The sequence below is a fragment of the Typopeltis vanoorti genome, chromosome 6, assembly GCF_054136105.1.
Source record: "Typopeltis vanoorti isolate ZY-2024b chromosome 6, IOZ_Tvanoo_1.0, whole genome shotgun sequence".
In the NCBI taxonomy this organism is placed as follows: Eukaryota; Metazoa; Arthropoda; class Arachnida; order Uropygi; family Thelyphonidae; genus Typopeltis; species Typopeltis vanoorti.
In genome coordinates this window covers 8,622,633-8,645,459 of record NC_143554.1, presented here as the reverse complement: position 1 = coordinate 8,645,459, position 22,827 = coordinate 8,622,633, and the positions used below count along the sequence as shown (strand labels likewise).

At 34.7% G+C, this 22,827-nt stretch overlaps 1 protein-coding gene across 3 annotated transcripts in view; it reads left to right on the top strand.

The window, feature by feature from the left end:
- Nucleotides 1–22,827, top strand: part of mio (GATOR complex protein mio) — a 349,531-nt gene that overhangs the window by 53,176 nt on the left and 273,528 nt on the right. For all 3 annotated transcript variants that reach the window (XM_090394033.1, XM_090394032.1, XM_090394034.1), the window contains exon 6: nt 13,337–13,383. In XM_090394033.1, the coding sequence (XP_090250159.1) occupies nt 13,337–13,383 (47 nt within the window). The remainder of the gene's footprint in view (nt 1–13,336; nt 13,384–22,827) is intronic.

Sequence of the window (22,827 nt, the reverse complement as noted above, 5' to 3'; positions counted from 1 at the left end):
CCACGAGAAGGTGAGGATTGGATATTAGGTCAGAAGCCCTGGTTGGTTCTCTGCATTCCTTTAAAGGCAATGTGGAGGTCTCCTCTCAGTTATACAGCTTTGACCCTTAAACACCCCTGGTTAAATGTCTTCCTTTTTAAACAGAGAAAATTGAAAAATGCTTTTCAGTTTTCTGAATGCACCCAGGCAAGTTGAACTCTCCTATTTATTTCCTTTTGGAGTCCACAGTTTAGATCAATGAGATGAACTAAGTATGTATATCAAGAGACTCTTTCCAAGAAATTGTTTTCTATTATTATGTTTTTTGGTGTTACAAAATTAAACATGATTTTAGTTTTTTCTCTGTTTATTTTTAGACTAACTTTTCTGCTTTCATGATATAGGTCTTCTATCATTCTATTAAGGTCTTCTGGAGTGTTTGCAAAAATTATGATATCGTCTGCATATCTTAGGTGTATTAAGTTTCTGTTGTTAATTTTTATGGTAAGGTTTGTCCAGTTTATATTATTAAATATTTCTTGAAGGACTGCTGTAAAGATTTTGGGCGATAGAGAGTCTCCTTGTCAGACATTGTTTTCAATTGATATTTTATTGCTACCTGTGTGAAGTTGGATTGTTGCTGTTGCAGTGTGGTATATTTCCTGGAACAGGTCCATATATTCTCCAGGAACTCCCTGATTCTGGAGTGCTTTGATTATTGCATTAGTTTTGATGAAATCGAATGCTTTTTCATAATCAATAAAGGCTAAATAGAGAGGCAATTGGTTTTCTTCTGCATTTTCTATTATTTGTTTTACTGCATGAATATGATCAGTTGTGTTAAAGCTTTTACAGAATCCTGCTTGTTCTACTAGTTGATTTGAGTCTAGAAGAGGGGGGGTTAATCTGTTTATTACTTTTGTAAGAAATTTGTACAGATTGGAGAGAATACTAATTTGTCTAGAGTTCTTTACTCCTTTTTTGTCCCCTTTTTTAAATATCATTATCAGACATTTTTCCAGTTTTCTGGTATCTTCCCCTCTCCTAGGCATAAGTTTGTGACATGGTGAATGATATTATTTCCATCCCATTTAATTAATTCTGTGTGAATTAGATCTTCACCAGGACAGGACATGTTCCATTTTTAATTTTTTTTAAATGCTTGTTTTGTTTCATCTAAGGTGAATGGGGGGATGAATTCTATATGCGATGGAGAAGAGTTATTTATTTTCGATTTATCTATTGAAGGATCACTATAGAGTTCTTTATAAAATTCTAATACCTGCTTAGTATTTGTTCTTGGTTCCTTTTTATAATTCCATACTTGTCTTTTATTGCAGTTATTTGACTTTTGCCAACTGATAAATGTTTACTTAGTATTTTCATATTTTTATTGTTTTCAATTGTTTCTTTTATTTTTTTTAACTATAAGATTTCATTTCTTATCGTTTTCCTAATTGTTTTGCATAGTTCTGCATATTCTATTTTAGAAATTAAGTTTTTGTCTTGTTTTCATATCTCGTCTCTTTTTTAGTAGTTGCAAGGCTTCCTCTGAAAGTTTATGGTCTTTTTGTTGTTTGTTGCTTTTGAATTCATTGGCTGCTGAGATTATTACTTCTGTTAGGTTTCTGCTTATTTTATTTGTCTTCTTCTTGTTCAAATATATTTATTAAGTCTAGTTTTTGATTGAGTTTTTCTTTGTAATCCTTCTTGTTTTCAATAGGTTTTTTAAGTCAAAACTTCTTGATTTTTTGTTGTTTAGTCATTTTATTCTTTCCAATTTGGGATTTATTTTAATTTTGGCTCTCACCAGTGGTCACTTCCTGTTTTTACTTGATTTAGTACTGACGTATCTTGAACTATTTCTTTATTGTTACACAGTATATAATCTATTTCATTTTTTATTTCTCCATGTCCATTTTCTTTTGAGGGCTTTCTTAAAAAATGTATTCATAATGTAAAGTTTGTTACTAATAGAGAATTCTGTAAGAGCCATTCCTGAGTTGTTGCTTGTACCATATACATGTGGTCCCCTATTGTGTCTATTTGGTGAATGGGATGACCTACTTTGGTGTTAAAATTGCCCATTACTACAGTAAAATTTTGATTGCTCTTAAACAAGAATTACAAATTATTAGCAATATATTTATAAACAATAGCTATGGCATAAATACAACCAATAAAATTCTTCATGAAACTTCTCCAGAAAAAATGCAAATAATATAGATTACAGTAAAATCATGGCTATCCCATACATTAAAGGGTTATCAGATAAAATAAATAGAATTTTACATTTACACTAAAAGTAGCATTATAATCTTAATGCTACTTTTAAACCATCTATAAAATTAAAAAGCATATTCAACTCCTCCAAGGATCCCCTGCCCATCCTGGATTGTAATGAATCCATTGCACTTGTAACTTCCCTTATGTAGGTGAAACTAAATGCACAATTCCAATCCATAATAAACACAAACAACAATTTAAATTATTAAATTTAATAATTTTGGTAAGGAGGCCTGTTGAACCTACATCAAATTGATTGGAATGGTACCTGTTCCTTACGTCATACAAAAACTTGGTATGAACACAAATTGAAGGAAGTATGTGAAATTTTGATTAACCCTCCCATCCTAATCTAAACAATAATGGTGGCCTAAACATCCCAAGAATTTGGATTGCACACATTCAGCACTCAACATAAGTTGTGTGCTGAATGTGTTTTCTTTCAAGTTCCCAAGCAAACCCTTGCTTCAGGACTCAAAGCAATAATTCTACCTATATTGATACTATCTATACTGTTTTTGTTCTAATTTATCTGAGCCATTATGTGAGAACTCGTTGCCCTCTAGCTTAATATGTATGTTAATGATTAATAACAGGACTCTAGTTTTGATGTAGTGAATGTTTTTTCACCAGAGGTCAGGCCAGTACTGTTAACTGCTGACCAAATTAGTGTGACTTTAGCATGCTACATATATTGTAATGTAGCATGTTTCTTTGTATATGTGTGTACATTCCATATGATGACCTTTATGAAAGCCGAAACATGAGGTGATTATTTTGGCTTATATTAAACTGAAGTTTTACTATAACATGGTAGTTATTTCCATAAATTTTTAATAATGAATGCTGATCACTGTGTAACTACGAAAGAAAGGATATTTATGCTTGTGTCTACATGTGCATTGTTCTTCTCAAGTATCTTGTTTGAAAGCATTTCATGGCTAATGGCTCTATGCAGGGTTAATCTGGACTCGTGAGGTTTAATCAGCCATATAATGTTGATATTCAGAAACTCGCTTCTCAACTGAACAGCTTGTTTGACCAAAATAGGGATTTGATAAACAGCTGGTAGCAATAACGGATAAGCTTATCATTAGAAGAGGGCAATAGCTAGCAGATTTGGTTGATAGGCTTGAAGGTGATCAGTGATCATGAACTGAAACTTCTTGAGAACCTTTGTAGCATATTTGAAGACACCTTTCAAATTTGATGTAGGAATCCTCCAGCCTCCATTTAAGTTTCTAATAGCATCATAATTTCAAGCCTATTAATGGCACACATCTCTCTCTCTCTCTACTTCTAAAAAAGATAACTATTGTTACAGCATGTAGTTGATTACATTTGAATTTCCCATTGTTATCTTTTAATGCACTGATGATGTTTTGTGCTACTCAAAATGAAATACAGCTGATTCTCCTCCTCTCCCACTTTACAGCTGCTATAAATTTTTTATTACACTATAATCTTCCTTTTAAAGTTGTGCCACTTTTGGATAATGCACTAGTCTATTCTTTGATCATTTAGCATGTTTATTCTAAGATAAAGATGATTTTCCTTCCTCCAGATATCACTTCATTTTTTTTAACTAATGAACCAAAATATAATAGCTTCTATTAAAGGCAGTCAATGTGGAAGATAGTCTAGGAATCCAACAGTTTGGCAAAAAATTCAGCATTTTGGATGCTACAAAAACCATTGAAGATGCTTTGAATGAAGCTGTTGAATTTAACCTGAAGGGAGTTTTGAAGAAACACTGCCCATGGTTATTTGAAGATTTTGAGTCTTTTTTGGAAAAGGCAATAGTGGCTGCAGTTGAGACAGCAAATTGGTTGGCTCTTTAAGTCTGTACTGAAGATATAAGTGATTGCTGAACTTGCATGAGAGCAACCTACCATTGAAGAATTTACCTTAATGGCAGAGCAAGGAACTATCACAGAAGAAGAAATTGAAGAATCTAATCTGCTGCCTTTACTTCATAGAGGCCTTTTGAAAAAATTGATTCTAGTCTAAAAAAATTTGGAAACAGATATCCAAATTTTTGAACTCAAAGGTGTTAGCATGGGTTAGGGATGCCTTGTTGTGTTTATTGAGAAAACAAAATGGACTCCTTAGTTCAGAATCTAATCATTAGATTTTTAACTGAAGAGTCTTTTCTGAACTAAGACTTCTTAGTTCTGAATCTCACAGTTAGAGCACTCTTTACCTTCATTTGGAGTATAATTTTCTTGATATCCTGATGATTGTCTCTATCCCACAACACACTATTTGGTTGTTTAATTGCATTCTTTGCCTCATTAATATGATCATCTATATTTTATATACTGTTGACAACATGAACTGTTGACAACATGAATAATAAATCCCAAGTATCTGAAATAATCTACTGCCTTGACTTGACTGCGAGGTGAAAGTGTCTGCCTTCTCCAGCATCACCAAATATGTTGTCTTTTTTAAAATTAACTTGTAGGCCTCCCATGCTCTAAACATCAACCAGTTTTTCTCATTATAAAGTCACTGTCATCCCATTCTTGAGCAGTTATTATTTGATTGCTAGCAAACAGTAGTGAATGAATATTTTCTCCTATCTCAACTCCCACAGCTCAACATGTAGTATTCTAACATGCTAGCACTGCACCAAGGTAGAGATTAAACAGTGTCAGTGACATTCCACAACAATGTCTCAGGTCTATGGATGTTACAAATTCACTGATACCTGTCTCTCACCCTTAAAAGCTGCTCTGCAATTTCCATATATATATATATATATTCTCTTAATCAGATTAATGATTAACTTGCTTGCATTTATTCTCTGCATCAAGTCCAGAAACTTCTAATAGGAATGGATTATAAGCCTTTTTGGGATCCACAAAAGTCAAGTTTCTTTCTTTCCCTCAAGCCTTTTTAGATGTTAACATTTGGTTAATACCAGTTTCTCACTCTTTAAAGCTGCTCTTCAATTTCCATATATATTCTCTTAATAAGATTAATGATTAACTTGCTCACATTTATTCTTTGCATCAATCCCCTGAAACTTCTGATAAATTGTAGGCTTTTTGGGGACTCACAAAAGTAAGATGTGTTTTGTGCTCTGTGGTCTGTCTCAAGATGAAAATATTATCAGTAGGGCTTTGCAACAGTAAAACCAATATTTTTCTCTAACCTTATAATTTTATTTAACAATCTCTTGGAGACCAGCAGTAATGCTTCTGTAATATGAAGGATCATTCTTTTAAGATAAGATATACATATATATTATACAAATTAAGTGGATATTGAATCCAACATTATTTCATAGCCGAATATAGAAACTCATTGTTTCATGCCAAATTATAGAAGCTATAAAAGTTTCGGCAGATCCAAGTGTAAGCCAATGTAGTACATGATAGGGCAATTCATAGTAAAGGTGGAATAAGTTCTGATCACTTTCCTTAGTATTTTCCATAATGTAAACACATCTCCTTATGGACATGTATGACGCTATTAACATTATGGAGGGGGATCACTACCCAGACTGGTAGTGACCCCCCCTCTCCATAATGTATAGCTTCATACATGTCCATAAGGAGATGTGCTTTACATTATGGAAAATAAATACTAAGGAAAGTGATCAGAACTTACTCCACCTTTACTGCGAGTTGCCCTATTCATGTACTACATTGGCTTATGCTTTGATCTGCCAAAATGTTTATAGTTTCTATAATTTGGTATGAAATATTGTCGGATTCAATATCCACTTAATTTGTATAATTTTGCATTGCCGAAGTAAAGCCTTTTTGGCTCTTTATCTCTGAGATAAATGTGTAATATATTTATATATTTTACATATATATTTGTGATGATGATGATGATCAGTCATCTCTTTGTAGAACAAGATTATAACATTTTTGTTATTGTTCTTAACATCTGGTCACCTTACGTATAATTCCATGGGTACTCCTTGGCCAGCTGCCTTCTCATTTCATGACCTTACGAAGGCATCTCTCACCTCATCTTCCAGAAAAGGATCCACTAACTACTGTACCCTCAAATCACTCTATGTCTCTCTTAATGTGTTCCTTACTATCCTCTGTCAGAAAATACTTAATATTATGCCCAAGCTGTCATAGGTATTAATATCACTAGATGTTCTCATGTTCCTGATCGTCCTTCATTCCTCAGCCAACCTGTTATACCCTAGTGAGTGATTAATCTCAGAAAATTATTCTTAGTATTAATCTTAGCAATTATTTTCATTTGCCTTTTAATATTTTGATACACATATAGAAAGGCTTAGGTGTTAATTATTCAAGAATAGTGCTTCATATTAAAACAGCACCAAGGAAGAAAAATATAAATTAATTTAATCAACTTAATATTTTGCTGGTTTTCTACCCAGTGTCTTCAGAGCACAAATTATAACTGTAACAAGCACACAGACGCTAGACTGAATCATTGGTAACAATTCAAATTGTAACTAAAACAGCACTAATGTTCTAACATTAGTTAGCCCGACTATGGGCCAGATAAATATCAAGTTAATTTTGAGAAGTTAGGCTATCTGGTCTCAGAATGATTGTCTTCCCAATTTTTGGCAGAATTAATGCAACCATACTTGAGGTTGGGAGACTGCTTTATAGTAGGTGCTGATTCTAAAAATAGTCTTTCAGACCTATTGCACTTTCTATGTCTTCCATTTGATCCAATGTATCTGGAATCCTATGAATCCTGTGTATGAAGGAGTATCAAGAGCATGGTCTACTAGTTGTCCCAATTTGCCATACAGATGATCAGAAATGTAATTTTTTGTGTTCTTCAAGATGGATATTAACTCTTCTACCAGTCTGACCAAAGTAGGCTATACTGCAGGCACAACAAACTGGGTACACTCCAGGATATGTAAGAGGATGAAGTTGATCTTTAGGAGAATGAATATGGTGGCTAGCTGAATGAGTGGTTTGAAAGTGGTATGGAGAATATATTTGTATTCAGTGTTCTTTTCTGATGTACCCTTAATATATGGGATAGAGACAATTTTGCTATGATCCATCCTGTGCATTGGTTGCAGGAGGGCTGGGGTTTATGCAGTATTTTATCTGTTCTATATAGGTTGTAGCCATTGACTAAAAAAGATGCTGTGAAGACCCCCAAGTTTGGTTCAAAAGGCTCTCATTTGAATAAATAGCTCTGGTACAGTGAATAAGTGTTTTAAGGATGCCATACTTTTGGGATTGGTGGTGATGCAATTGCCTGTGTAAATAACTTCCTGGATGAGTGAGTTTTCTGTAAATGGAAAGGAACAGTGATCCATTGGGAAGTTGTGTTACTAGTGTATCTAAAAAGGGAAAACAATTTTTACTTTCATTTTATATCATGAAGTTTATTTTAGGATGCCAACTGTTGAGAAATGTGAAAAATGAATCCAGTGTATCTGGGCCATAAAGCAAATACATCATCAATAGCTAGACATTGGTTTGACTGTAGCACTGTTATGAGTGCTTGGTTTTAAAAACGTTCCATGTAGAAATTATCTGGGGTGGAGAGGAGAACCCATAGCATTCCCATCTATCTGTTTATATACACACAGACACTGGTGTCCAAAAGCTAAGGATAAATTACGTTTTTACCTGTATATGAAAACATTTTCATACCTACAGCCAAATGTAGACACAAGTTTATTGCCAGCATATTAATAAATTATATTACACAAGAAATGTGTTATAAATTTTGGACAAATTAAATTGCCATGTGTTTTTGGCAAAATTTCCCAAGGACATAGTTAAGGAATTAAGGTACAGTGCTTACAGAAAACTATGCAGAGAGACATTTCAGTATGGAATATGTTGACCTCCAACTGCAGTGCAACTCTCACAACATTGTATCATGCTTAGCACCAAGTAATTCAGGAGTTCTTAAGGCAAACTGACCCACTCTTCCTTCAGAGCAAGGATAAGGCCCTATTTATGTTCTGGAGGGCAATTTCAGGCAACAGTGTGCCTCCCTGTTGTGTCCCAAATGTGTTCTATGGGGGTGAGATCTGGGGAGCATGCTGGCTACTCGATTCATTTAATATCAGTCTCCAGAAATATCTCCACTGCTCATGTACAACATGGTGTGGCATTGTCATCCATAAAAATGAATTCTTTGCCTACTGCACTATGGAACAATCAAACATAATATAGAACTTCATTGCAATATCATTCAGAAGTCATAGTCCTTTTTGCCAGCACTTGTAGCTCGTTGTGTCCATTAAACATAATGCTTCACCACACCATCACCCGTGCACTGCCATATCTATCCCTCTCAAGAACATTCTCACGATGGTAAGCAGCACCATTTTCATGCCAGATCAATTGTCATCTAGAATCTGAGGAAAGACTGAAACCTCTCTCATTTGTAAAGAGTACATTAGCTCTTTGGTGTCTTGTCCAAATTTTTATGAATACAACACCACTGAAAACTTGCTCTACGATGTGCTGTGCATAAAGGGATGCAGACTACAACTATTCAGGCATATAGGCCTAACTTGTGGCAGACGTCTTGCCGCAGTTTGTCTAGATATCCTTGTATCTGTGCTTGAATAGAACCAACGTAAGCTGACCTGTCATGGTGCAGCAATTACTTTTTACTGTTATAACCAAAAATCTGTCTTTATGCTCCGTGGAAGAGTGAGGGTAACTCTCAGCAAACGCCTGGAACACATTCCATTGGTTTGAAATGCTGCCCAGAGCCTGGATACAATGCTATGCAAGATGCCAAACTCTGGCAATATAAGTAACTCTGCAGCTTTCTTCAAGCTTTTGAAATATTTCTTCCCCACATGAAATCATCTAGATGATGTGCTTGAAACATTACAAGACATCCAATAAATTAAAAATACCAAGAAATTATATACCTGGTGTAATTCTTTATCCAATTGTAAGCAAACAAAGTTTGCGCCTGCAGTATTTTCAGGACCGGGGCAACTCATATATAGAAGCTAATGACTTCACATCGCTTGCCTTAGTATCCCATAATGCAAAGCACTTATCCTTACAGGTATCTGTAATGCTATGGATTAAGGGAAGGGTCATTACCCAGATTGGTTTCAACCTTTATTGAGGTCTCATCAGTGGGAGCCAAACCCACAGGTGATACTAAGGTTGAAGTAATGCTGGAGTCATATTTTCATATAAGAGTAGCCAAACGGTGTTGCACTTTATTATTAAAATACTCTGGATTAGAGACCAGTTGTTGGAAGTTTTTCCACTGTTATACTATAAATTAAAAGCACCAAGAAATTATATACTTGGCTTAATCCTTTATCCAAGTTAGCTTGCCCCAGTGAAAATACTTCAGGTGCAGACTTTATTTGCTTATGCTTAGATAAAGGATTAAACCAAGTATATAATTTCTTGGTGTTTTTAATTTATAGTATAACCAAGCGGAAAAACTTCCAGCAAAACATCCAAGTTTGCAACTCTATTCCTTCATGAAAAGAGCTCCTCCCAACACAATTGGCTTAGAGCAGCCTTTTATCCTGTTGAGGGCTACCATGTGACCCCTTTCTGCACAATTCAAAACATGAACGTGTACCCACTTTCCACTTGAAATCGTCTGTTATACAAATTGCCACAAGCTGATTCATCTGAATTTGCTGTTGCAATCTTCAGAAATAGTGTTCGTTCATAGGTTTCTGGAAACCGGTGTGTGTGTGTGTGTGTCGGGCAAAAATTTCAAGTGTGCGATGCACACCCATGAAATAGCAGTATCATCGATATTATGTTTTTGCATTTATTCATGTTAAAGACTCCCTAATTGTTTCCTGGCTTTGTGCGATTCCTAAAATTAAATGCAGGATACTAATGCTTCATAAAGAGGACATTTTGCGACATGTAAAAATTGCATCACATTTGCATTAATAGCCTGGATGTGTGGTCACAAATACAGACACCTTTGAGCCCTTTAAACAGACATGTAGATTGTGCAGCATGTCAAATTCTTTGCGTTTCAATGGTTTTAAACATCCCAGAGCCACTAACAACTTCTGGGTACTATTGTCTCAGGGCATGCGCTGAGACAATAGCACCCAGAAGTTGTTAGTGGCTATGATTGGTTATTGTGTGAAGCAGTCCAATTAAAATTTGTCATGTGTCATGAGTTGCATTTTTTGTTTTCTGAGTTCCATCTGTTTTACGTGCGTGAAGTATGAACTGACGTGTTTATAACACCGATATAGCCAAGTTTTTTAATATATATTTATAATTTCTATAAATAATTTATAACCTTTTTTTCCCATATATATAATGGGAAGCGGTGTTGACGATCTACTGAATGTTTTCTGCTAGACCTTTCGCGGATTGTATGATTATATCGAAGAAGGTTGGAACTTGTGTATAAATAAGTAAAATGAGTAATATTTCAGTGGTTGAATCCATCCAGAAAAATCATTTTCCAAGTGATTACTTTCTGATTTCTGTATGTATTATATGGCTGTATTTAAAAATCATATCAAAATCCAATGATAATCTAATCTCACCACGAAGCTTGAATCCTTTGTGCATCTCACATAAACAGTGCGCGTGTAGCATAGCTGTTGTTCATTCGACCTTTATCCTTTCATATTTAAAATTATATTAATTGATAAAGTATTCAGAGTTATCCTGCAATTAATTACATTGGATCATTTAAGATGAGTGTTGATGTGCTATACACTTTTCAAAACTTTCATACATCAATAAAAATGCAATCATATGGTAAAATTGATGTAAATTTGGTAGTGCGGTGCATAAACCACACGACAGTACACCCAACCTAAATGGGCACATGATGCCACATATATATATATATATATATATATATATATATACACACAACAGTTGACTCTTGAACAGTGCAGGAGTTAGGGGTGGCGATTCTCTGCATTGTTCAAAAACCACACATATAACTTTTGACTTTCCAAAACCTTAACTACTCATAGAATACTGTTGACCAGAAGCCTTACCAATAACAGAAACAGCTGATTAACACATATTTTGCATGGCATGTGTGTGTGTGTGTGTGTGTGTGTGTGTGTGTGTGTGTGTGTGTGTGTGTATACACACATTCGACCTTTACCCTTTCGTGTGTGTACACACACACACACATACATACATACACTATATTCTCACAATAAAGTAAGCTTGAGAAAAGAAAAGAAAACTAAAAATTCACATGTATGCTGCAGTAATTAACTTTTTAATATGTAAATTTTCATCTTAAGTATCATAAGACACCATCGGTACAGTTATCAAACAACAATAGGAATTGCATTCAAAAAAATATTAGTGTGCATGCTTACCTTGGAATCCCTCTATGTATACGGTAGCATGTTTAAGGATTAAAAACTATTAGGCTGTAATTAAATTGAAATATAACTGATAAATTTATTTTATACAATTGAGTATTGGAATAGGGACAATCGTTCCAGTTAAGATTGAGTTCGTGACATAAGACTTCAGCACTTTCTGTATACAAATGCTCATGTTTATATATGGATCTTTGTGTTAGCTTGTTGTTTTGCTATTATCGTTATTATATACCTCCAGGGAGCCCAGAAACTCGAGGGAGGGCACCGACTCTACAACTCGGCCTCCACCACTCAATTCACCAACTACAATGAAACGCAACTACAATCATCATCTACACCAACCATCTACTGCCCACCAAAACCACTAGTATTTTCACAGACAATCGCAAACATCCATGCCCATGGCAGGATTCAAACCTGCAGCCTTTTGGCTGGAGAGCAGATACACTAACCACTCGGCTAAGTAGGCCGGCTGAGTGGTTAGTGTTTTCAACTCCATGTTGTGTGAGGAGAGATTTGTGAGGTTTGGTAAGATGGATGTGGTCTTGATGTTCAGAGATGAGTTTACTTACAGATCTTACTGTTTGTCCATAGTAAGACAAGTTACAAGAACATGGCACTTCATGTACGCCAGGTAGTATCATTGGTGAAAGTGTATCTTTTGGAGAAGGTAACAAATTGTGAATTTGGTTGATTGGTTTATAGGTAGCAGCGAGTTTATATTCATAATTTTTGACAAATGTTCAGAGATGCCTTTGATATATGGTATTAGGAGTCCTATAGGCTTCTTCTTGTCTAGGTTGATGTGTAGGAGAGTGGCTAATACTTTTTTGGATTGTTATTGGATTATATCCATTTAGTAAGGCTGTATCTTCAATAATTTCAATTCTTGTTTTAAAGATTCTTCAGAGGAAAAATATTTGTTTATTTTCTGGACCAACAAAAATCTTACTATCACCATAAGAGATTATGTTCAACCGCATTGTGTTAAAAAAATATTTGAATGTTCTAGTATCCTAAATAGAATTTGAAATCGCATACCAGGGTATTATTAAAGCAACCAACACAGTACCACAAAATTGTCTCGTATGATGCCTACAAGACAATTTATATTTTTTGAGATGGATAACGAGCCGATGTATTGTGGATATAATGACCTGAAAAGTTGGTTTTTTGGTAGACAGAAGTGGTATCTTTAGAAAAATTGACTGCAGAATTCACTCTGTTTCATGCATGAACATACCAGTTAAGATTCACAGTATGGCCACATCAGTTGTGTGCCATACTCTGAAATCATCACAAGTTCTGAACCCAACTAATGTCGATTACTAAGATTTAGAATCTGGTTGCCCATCAATTTCCAAAAGTTAGGCAGTTTGAAAAGAGTTTTGTTTACTTCTTTGTAAATGAAAGGCATTGAGCAGATCACCATAGTTGAGAATGACAAAATAAAAAAATAGTATCTGAATTTCTTAAACATTTTAGGAATGCTGCATTGCAACTTTGCCTGTGATGTTTACTTTCCTTTTTACTGAACTTCTTATTACCTGTTAACTTACCACATTGTTTAATAGTCAAGACAATATAAATATCTGAAATTGCGTATTATTAAAATCTCAGTAAACTTTTGTATTGAAGTCTACTATCTTATTTTTTTTACCTTGAATAAATAATTCCATTTATTTATTATTATTTTATTATTATTATATATTATTAATATATAAATATATTAAATATATTAGCTGATGCAGTTTTCTTTAATTTCAGTTTTAGTCAGGGATTTGATACAACTGATTTGGTAGGAAAAGATTTTGGTAAGTATTATTTTTCTTCAGGTAATGTCTGTCTTAATTTGATCCAGAACCATGTATAATTAAAAGAAATGAACTTCAAAGTTTTTCAGTGTGTATTTATTTCTGCATAAATTTTCCACTTTTTTATGTATAGTTTTATTTGAACTTGCTGTTGACCCTTAGTATAATGAATGCATAAGAACTACATAAATAGTTATTATAGTGGATAGTTTGGTATATTGAATTTCCTTTAGAACAACATGGTAGCAATGGCACTTTGGGACTTTTTTTGGTAGTTTGTTATAGTGAGCTAGTTTGTTTGCTGTAGAGAAAATCAACAATATTAGTTTTGATATTTTGGCAGTGAAAAGGCTAGATATCTTCTTTTAATTAGTATAATTATCAATCTAGGTATCTACCTGGATACTCAATGAACTAGGATGGGCTAGCAATTTCAGATTTAGCCAACCAAATTGTATTCTTATTGGCTTTAACCAAAATATAAAAATGATGGGACAACGTGACAGAATTTCATGCAGGCTGGGGCATCGCCCGGTTAAACAAGGCCCTCGTTGTTTTCGCCAGGGAACCAGGGCAAACAGCGAAAAGTCAGCTACTGGAACAAATCCTAAAACACACCCAAAATCATCACCAGAGTTCAAGATTGGTACTATCAACATGAGAAGCAATGGTTGGTCATTTGGTAGAGATGGCTCACGCAAAAAGTTAAGCAAGTTTGAGCAGGGTTAGTAGTTGGAACTCTCCCTCGATGAGGCTTTGGACTCCCTGGAGGTGTCACATAATAATAATAATAATAAGAAGAAGAAGAAGAAAGAAACCTGAATGGCAAAGAAATGGAGCTAGCTGAGGAATTAGCTACGTACCAGATCGACATAATAGGGGTGACCAAAACAAAAAAGGCAAAAACTGCGAGATCTTTCTGAGTAATAAATATAACATTTTAAATTAAGGGGATAAAAATCCCTTATTATTTTACAGCCAGTATGCGAAATTCTAAGATCGAAAACTACGATCTAAGAGTTTCATGCTGACGAACTATCGGCGAATCCAAGCGTAAGTGACCACTTGGTAGTACCACACCAAGGCAACTCAGAGCAAAGGTGGAGCAAGCTCCTTCACTATCCTTGATATTTTCTCATAATGTAAAAACACACAGCTCCTAGTAAATGTAATACTGCTTTACATTGAGGAGAGGTCACTACCCAGACCGGTTTCAACCTTTTTTGAGGTCTCATCAGTGAGTAGCTAGACCAGGATGATATCAAAGTTTAAGTGAAAAGAACTTGCATATCTTCACTATACGAATGCCAGAAAGGCGTGTCCATCTGTGTGCTCATCCAGGTCTAGCTACTCACTGATGAGACCTCAAAAAAAGGTTGAAACCGGTCTGGGTAGTGACCTCTCCTCATAATGTAAAGCAGTATTACATCTCCTAGGATTTGTGTGTTTTTACATTAAGAAAATATCAAGGATAGTGAGGGAGCTTGCTCCACCTTTGCTTCGAGTTGCCTTGGTGTGGTACTACCAAGTGGTCACTTACGCTTGGATTCGGCGATAGTTCGTCGGCATGAAACTCTTAGATCGTAGTTTTCGATCTTAGAGTTTCGCATACTGGCTATAAAATAATAAGAGATTTTTATCCCCTTAATTTAATTAACTTTGCTGGAAAAAAATAGCCGTTTTGGCTTTTCATCTTAGTTATAATATAATATATGGGCACACCTTTCTGGTGTTCGTATAGTGAAGGTATGTAAGTTCTTTTCAATTAAATTTTGATATCATCCAGGTCTAGCTACTCACTGATAAGACCTCAAAAAAGGTTGAAACCAGTCTGGATAGTGACCTCTCCTCATAATGTAAAGCAGTATTACATCTCCTAGGAGCTATGTGTTTTACTTTATGAGAAAATATCAAGGATAGTGCGGGAGCTTGCTCCACCTTTGCTTCGAGTTGCCTTGGTGTGGTACTACCAAGTGGTCACTTACGCGTGGATTCGGCGATAGTTCGTCGGCATGAAACTCTTAGATCGTAGTTTTCGATCTTAGAGTTTCGCATACTGGCTGTAAAATAATAAGGGATTTTCATCCCCTTAATTTATTTAACTTTCCCGGAAAAAAATTGCTGTTTTGGCTTTTCATCTTAGTTAAAATGTAACATTTTGTATTTATTGCTCAGAAAGATTTCAGAGCAATGACAATCAAGGAAAAGAAGGAGTAGCCATAGTATTCAACACAAAATACTAGGCTAAGCTTCTTGAATGGCAGTCAGTCTCAAGTAGAATAATGTGGGCAAATATGAGAATGGAGAACTGGACAATGAGACTTATTTGTGCCTATGGTCTCACAGAAGGTTCTACTAAGGTAGAAGTGAGGAATTTTTTGAAGCTTTAGAGAAAGCAACTGACACAATGAAAAAGGAAAAGTTGGTCCTTGTTGGGGATCTAAATAGCAGAGTATGAAATGATTGTCAGCCATACAAATTAATTTTGGCAAATTTGGAGAAAAGAGCAAAGCTAACAATAATGGCAAATACCTGTTGGATTTCTGCTCAGGACATGGACTGGTTATTACTAACAGAATGTTCCAACATAAAATGTCCACAAATTCACATGGAGAGAAGAGGTAAAGAATATGAAGCTAATAATAATGGCAAAAAATTGGTGGATTTCTGCTCAGGACATGGACTGGTTATTACTAACACAATGTTCCAACATGAAAATGTGCACAAATTCACATGGAGAGAAGAGGCAGAGAATATGAAAGGTCTCATTGACTGTGTTATTGTTGATAGTGATGTTTTCTCCCTGGGTGCAGGACATCAGAGTGTACAGAAGATTTGAAATTGGAAGTGATAAACATTTAGTCTTGAGCAGGATAAAATTGAATTTCGTATTGAGAAGAAGAACATTTAAGAAAGTTTTAAAGTGAATACAATTTGAGCAGCTCTCAGATGTGAACTGTAGACTAAAATACACAAACATTATTGAAAAAATGAAAGATTTTGAGAACAAGAACGAAACCTTGGAGATTTGGTGACAAGCTCTGAAGAAAACATTGATTGATTCAGCCAGAGAGGTATGTGATGAGGTTGTCTGCAAGGATAGAAAAATCAGAATTCCATGGTGAATACAGGAAGCTAAACAGGCAGTGAAGGAAAAGAAGAAAGCATATCAAAAGTTCCTGGCAAATGAGTACCTTGTACTCTTAGAGAATACAGAGACAAATGTAAGAAAGCTAAATACTAGGTAAACAAAAGTCATGGGTAAACTGATAAGACCATAGAAAATATCAATAAGGTGACAAGATATTCTGGATGTTGTTAAAGAAGCTCAGAAATCGAGGAAAGAGTGCTGTAAAAGGAATTAGAGATGATAAAGGTGACATGAAAACTGGATAAGAAGATATCCTTGATGTGTGGAGTAATTACTTCGAAAAATTGCTAAATGAAACAATCAGTGACAGCCCAGTGGTAAAAAACACTCTACAGGCATGCAATCAGGAATACATATCTATACTTGAAGTAGAAAAAGCCATCAAAAGCCTGAAATGTGGAAAGGCAGCTGGAGTTGATGATATTCGACCAGAAATGCTCAAGTATGGAGTATAAAAGTCTTACATTGGCTGCACTGCATAGTTCAGAAGGCCATGACAGAGTAATGAATTCCAGATGATTGGAGTAGAGCTCTCATAGTACCCATATATAAAAAGGGAAATAAAACTGAATGTGAGAATTACAGAGGTATTTCCCTACTGAGTGTTCCCTACCAGTTGATTCAAGCCATGTAGAGGCTGTCAGGATCAAATTTTCATGTTATGACAAATAGTTGAGAAATCGTGGGAATATAACAAAGATTTGTTTTTATGTTTTGTAGATCTGGAAAAGGCGTATGACGATGCCAAGAGAAAAGCTGTTCAAAGTGCTACAGTTGTATGGTGTAAATGGAGCATTATATCAAGCATTATGTAGTCTTTATTTGTGTTGTAAGTCAGCAATTCGAATCGAAGGAAGCTCAGGAAGATGGTTTTATGTTAAATCTGGTGTTAGCAAAGATGTACATTATTCCCTCTGTTATTTATTATCTATATGGATCACATTATGAAAGAAAGTGGTATTAAACATGATATCAGAATTGGAGATGTTAATCTCAGCTCTTTACTCTATGCAGATGATGTTATACTTCTAAATAAATCTGCTACAAGTCTGCAAGATTCCCTGACTAAATTGAATAACTCTTGTAATAGATTTGGTACGAAGGTCAGCAATAACAAGATAAAGACAATGAAAATAGTCAGAGGCATTGAAAATATCAATTGCATTTTGAATGGGTAACCTGTCAAACAAGTAAAACATTTCAGCTACTTAGGCACGATTTTTAGTGAAGATGGTAAATTAAATATGGAAATAGACAACAGAATCAGCAAAACTGGTATGGTAGGTAGTCAACTGAATAAATTTATGTGGAGTAAGAGAGAAATTAGTCAGAATACTAAATTAGCTGTATACAAGGCAGTGTTCAAACCAATTTTAACTTGTGGATCTGAACGCCGACTCCTCCGAAGTAAAACACTTGACTAGAGACTAGAGACCGCAGATATGAGAGTCCTGAGAAAGATTAGTGGCATGAACAGATGGCATCGATGGCAATATTGTATTAAAAATGAGGATATTAGGAAAGAACTTGACGTTGTCAGCATCCAGGAATGCATTAGCAGAGCTAATCTCAGGTGGTATGGTCACCTAAACAGAATGGAAGAGGAAAGATTAGCAAAACAAGTGTTCTCTGCGAGGTTGGCAGGAAAAAGACCCAGAGGAAGACAAAGATAAAGGTGGATTGATACGGTAAAAAGTGCCTTAGAAGATAGAAATATAAGATCTGACAATGTTGGATTCTTGACAGGTAACAGATTGATTTGGAGGAAAATTATAGATAGCAAGATAGTAATGGTGTAAGTTTTTAATGCAGTACTATCCTATCCTGTACACCCCTTGAGGGATACATATCAGGAATTTGATGATGATGATGATTATCAATAAAGCAGCATTATGCAGTGTGCTATGCATTAAAACAACTACTCTTTCTATACAAGAAATCTAGCTGTGAAGATTTCTCAAATGAAAATTGTTGTTTACAACATTTGGGTAAGCAAACAAAAGTTTTCTAAAATAAGGATGTAAACAAGAATATAATTTCAAGTCAGGTAACTCCAAGATGACCATATGTCCTGATTTTGGTGGGGTGACAGTCCTGATTTTTAGGCTTATGACCTGCATTTCTCAGAAAATCTGGCAGGACACTAAAATGTATGGCTTTTGATCTCATTCACAGTCATCACGTGATTTCTAGTATATGCCTGTGCACACACAGCCTATACTGATATTCACAATGCTAGTAACACGTAATATGTCAACACTTTTTAACAACAAGTAGTAATAATCATGTGGAGGTTTCTGTGGTTAAGAAGTATAATTGAATTATTCCAGTTTTGTGACCATATTTTTATTAAAAAAGACTGCTTTTTAAAACTAAACAACTACTAAAAAACAAACCCGACAAGTTTTGTTAGTCGTCAGACTATCATCTTCAGGGGTAAAGATAACTAACAGTTTAAAGCACATACTATAAGAAATTACGAAAAAACAAGTTCATTTATTGGTATTATGAACATCAAAAAAATTCATTAGAAAATCGAATAACAGATCTATACAACCATTAATGTGTTAGATGGAAACAATGCTGTTTGATGTCGCGTTCTGTGGTTCACTTTCACTCTGTCCGAGGTCTGAACTTGATAAATTTTTAACAAACACTGCCCAAACTTGATTTAAAATCAAACCTTGATTTTTGTTGCATTGCATAGGAATTTTAATCATATTAATAATATTCACTGTTCCTGTGGCATCTGCTGCGTAGGCCAGACGGGGAAATCGGGAGAAATCCGCATGAGTGAACATCAAAAGGACGTACAAAAAAAAAGAGAGAACATATGTCTGGCTTGGCATTTCACACAACTTCTACTGGTCATGATGTACTCTGGGACAGAACAAACATGTCTTACATTGATAAAAACTGTTTCACAAGAAAATTCAAAGAGGCAGCAAATATGATTAAAATTCCTATGCAATGCAACAGAAATCAAGGTTTGATTTTAAATCAAGTTTGGTCGGCATTTATTAAAAATTTACCCAGTTAAGACCTCGGACAGAGTGAAAGTGAACCACAGAACGTGACATCAAATAGCATTGTTTCCAGCTAAGACGTATTAACGGTTGTATAGATCTGTTATTCAGGTTTTTAACGAACTTTTTTGATGTTTATAATACCAATAAATGAACTTGTTTTTTTGTAATTTCTTATAGTTTGTGCTTTAAGCTGTTAGTTATCTTTACCCCTGAAGATGTTAGTCGGACGACTAACGAAACTTGTCAGGTTTGTTTTTTAGTACTTGTTTAGTTTTAATAAAAATGTGGTCACAAAACCGAAATAATTCAATTGAACAAATAATCATAGTTTACTTGTTTTTTTTTTACATCAAATTTTGTGTTTTAAACTATAATGAGTGTATTATAGCATTGTATTATTATATTTTTATTATAAAAATGAATAGCCAAAAACAGAAGTGTACTTTAAATAATGAGTTACAGAAAAAATCTAGTTGTCAGATTTAAGTTCCATTTTTCATGCTTGGAATTTTATAAATTTTTAATGGACTGCCTATGTTTATTCAAGAAGATGTTGTCTGACAAGTCCAAAAATAAGAACTGTTAATTTTTACATGTATTTATCATCAAATTCCTGACATGTTCTCTTAAGGAGGTGGGGGGGGTTGTATAGGATATTATGATGGTACTATGTGAAAAAGTTACATCATTACTAACTCCCTGTCGACAATTTTGCTTTAGATTAATCTGCTATCTCTCAAAACTTCAATATAATCATATCTTATATTTGTCTTCTAAGACACTTTTTATTGTATCAATCCACCTCCGTCTTGGTCTTTTTCCTGCCAGCCTGAAAAAGAATTTGTTTTGTTATTCTTTCCTCAACCATTCTGTTTAAGTGACTGTACCACCTTAGGTTAGCTCTGCTAATCTAAGTGGTACAATAAGAATAAATAACCTGCATTTTGCAGATGATATCGATCTTCTGGAAGAAAGTGAAGAAGATTTACAAGAGATAACCAGTCACGTTTTTGGAACATTAAAAAAATATGGATTATACATAAACCTACAAAAAACAAAAACAATGATAACTTCAAAATCAGACATTGAATTCTTAAAGATACAAATTGGCAATAAACAAATTGAGAATGTAAACAAGTTCACTTATCTAGGAAGCACGTTGAGTCAAGATGGTCTTTCAAAAACCGACATTAAATACCGAATTGCTAAGGCAACCGTGGCCCTACAGAAGTTAAAACCACTGTGGGGAGATAACAGAATAGCAATCACAACCAGACTAAGAATAATTGTCATCTTGGTGAATTCTGTCCTCTTGTATGGTTGTGAAGCCTGGACTTTATTGAGGGAAGATGAGAGGAGACTCCTGTCTTTTGAAATGAACATTTACAGAAGACTTTTGAGAATTCCCTATACTGCTCACGAAACCAATGAAAATGTCCAAACACTGATTGATTCAATAGACGGGAGAAAAAGGGAAAATATTCCGACAGTCATCAGAAAAAGACAGATGAAATGGTTCGGACATGTGGAGAGGGCTAATAGCATTCCAAAGCAAGCACTAGAAGGAATCGTTCTGGGACTGAGGGTTAGGAGCCAACCTTGATTAAAATGGACTGATAACATCAAAAAATGGACAAATTCCTCCCTTTCTCAACTGACATCAAGAACAAGAGACCAAGATGATTGGAGATGGCTAACAAAGAATATCACTTACCAGCCATGAATGACCCAGTGGTCCATTTAGGACTATGGGAGAAAAAGAAGAACACTATCTGCATAAAGTAAGGAGCTGAGATTAACATCTCTAGTTTTCATATCAGGTTTAATACAACTTTCTTTCATAATGTGATCTGTATAAATTAATGAATAAAAGTGGAGATTATTTGCACTCTTGTCTCACACCTGATTTAACATCAAACAATGTTCCTGTACTTCCTGCAATTCTAATTGCTGACTTATAATACAAATAAAAACTAAGTATTGCCTTGATATCTCATTTACACCATATAAATGTAGTGTTTTGAATAGCTTTCCTCATGGCACCTTGTCACATGCCTTTTCCAGGTTTACGAGCCTTAAATACAGATCCTTGTTATATTCCCATACACAGTTTCTCACTTATTTATCTTAAAGTGAAAATCTGATCTGAAAATTTATTTTTGGCCTTTATCCAACAATCATATCTTCCACAATTCTTAGCCATTTCTCTAGTATACTTGCATAAATCTTATCTGGAACACTCAGTAGAGGACTACATCTGTAATTCTCATATTCAGTTTTATTTTTCTCTTTATAGATGATTACTATGTGAGCTCCACTGTAATCATCTGAAATTTGACCATCTCTCCAGTCTTTCTGAATTATGCAGTGCAATGCTTGTAAAACTTTTATACTTCCATTCTTGAGCATTTCTGGCCAAATATTATATACTCCAGCTGCATTATTCATTCTCAAACAAACCCTAAAGAAAACTGATTGATTCAGCCAGAGCAGCATGTGGTGACGTTGTCTGTAAGGATAGAAAAAAAATCAAAACTCCATGGTGGACTCAGGAAGTTAAAAGGACAATCAAGGAAAAGAAGAAAGCATATCAAAAGATTCTGAAAGTAAATCTGCTTGTGCTCTTAGAGAACACAGAGAAAAATGAACGAAAGCAAAGCACTATGTAAAACTGCTAAAGAATAGTCATGTGAAGACTTTTGCATAAAACATAGAAAATAAATATCAGGAAGGTGGCATAATATTCTGGAGGTAGTTGAAAAAGCTTAGCGATTGAGAATAGAGTAATGTAAAAGGAATCAGATGATAAAGATGACAACTTTAGCATGAAAACTGAAGATATTCTAGATGTCTGTAGTAATTACTTTGAAGGATTACTAAATAAAACAAGCAGTGTCACTACGGTAGAAAACACTTAACAGGAATGCAATTAGGAAACACATATCAATAATAGAGTAATGTAAAAGGAACCAAATGATAAAGATGACATGAAAACTGAAGATATTCTAGATGTCTGTAGTAATTACATTGAAAGATTATTAAATAAGAAAGCAATCCAAAAACCCAAAATGTTGGAAGAGCAGCTGGAGTAGATAAAATTCGACCAGAAATGCTCATATATGTTTATAAATTTTACAGTGGCTGCAGTTCATAATTCAGAAGGCCTGGTCACAGGGTTGAGTTCTTGATGATTGGAGCAGAGCTCTCATAGTACCCATGTATAGAAAGAGGAATAAAACAATGTGAGAATTACAGAGGTAACTC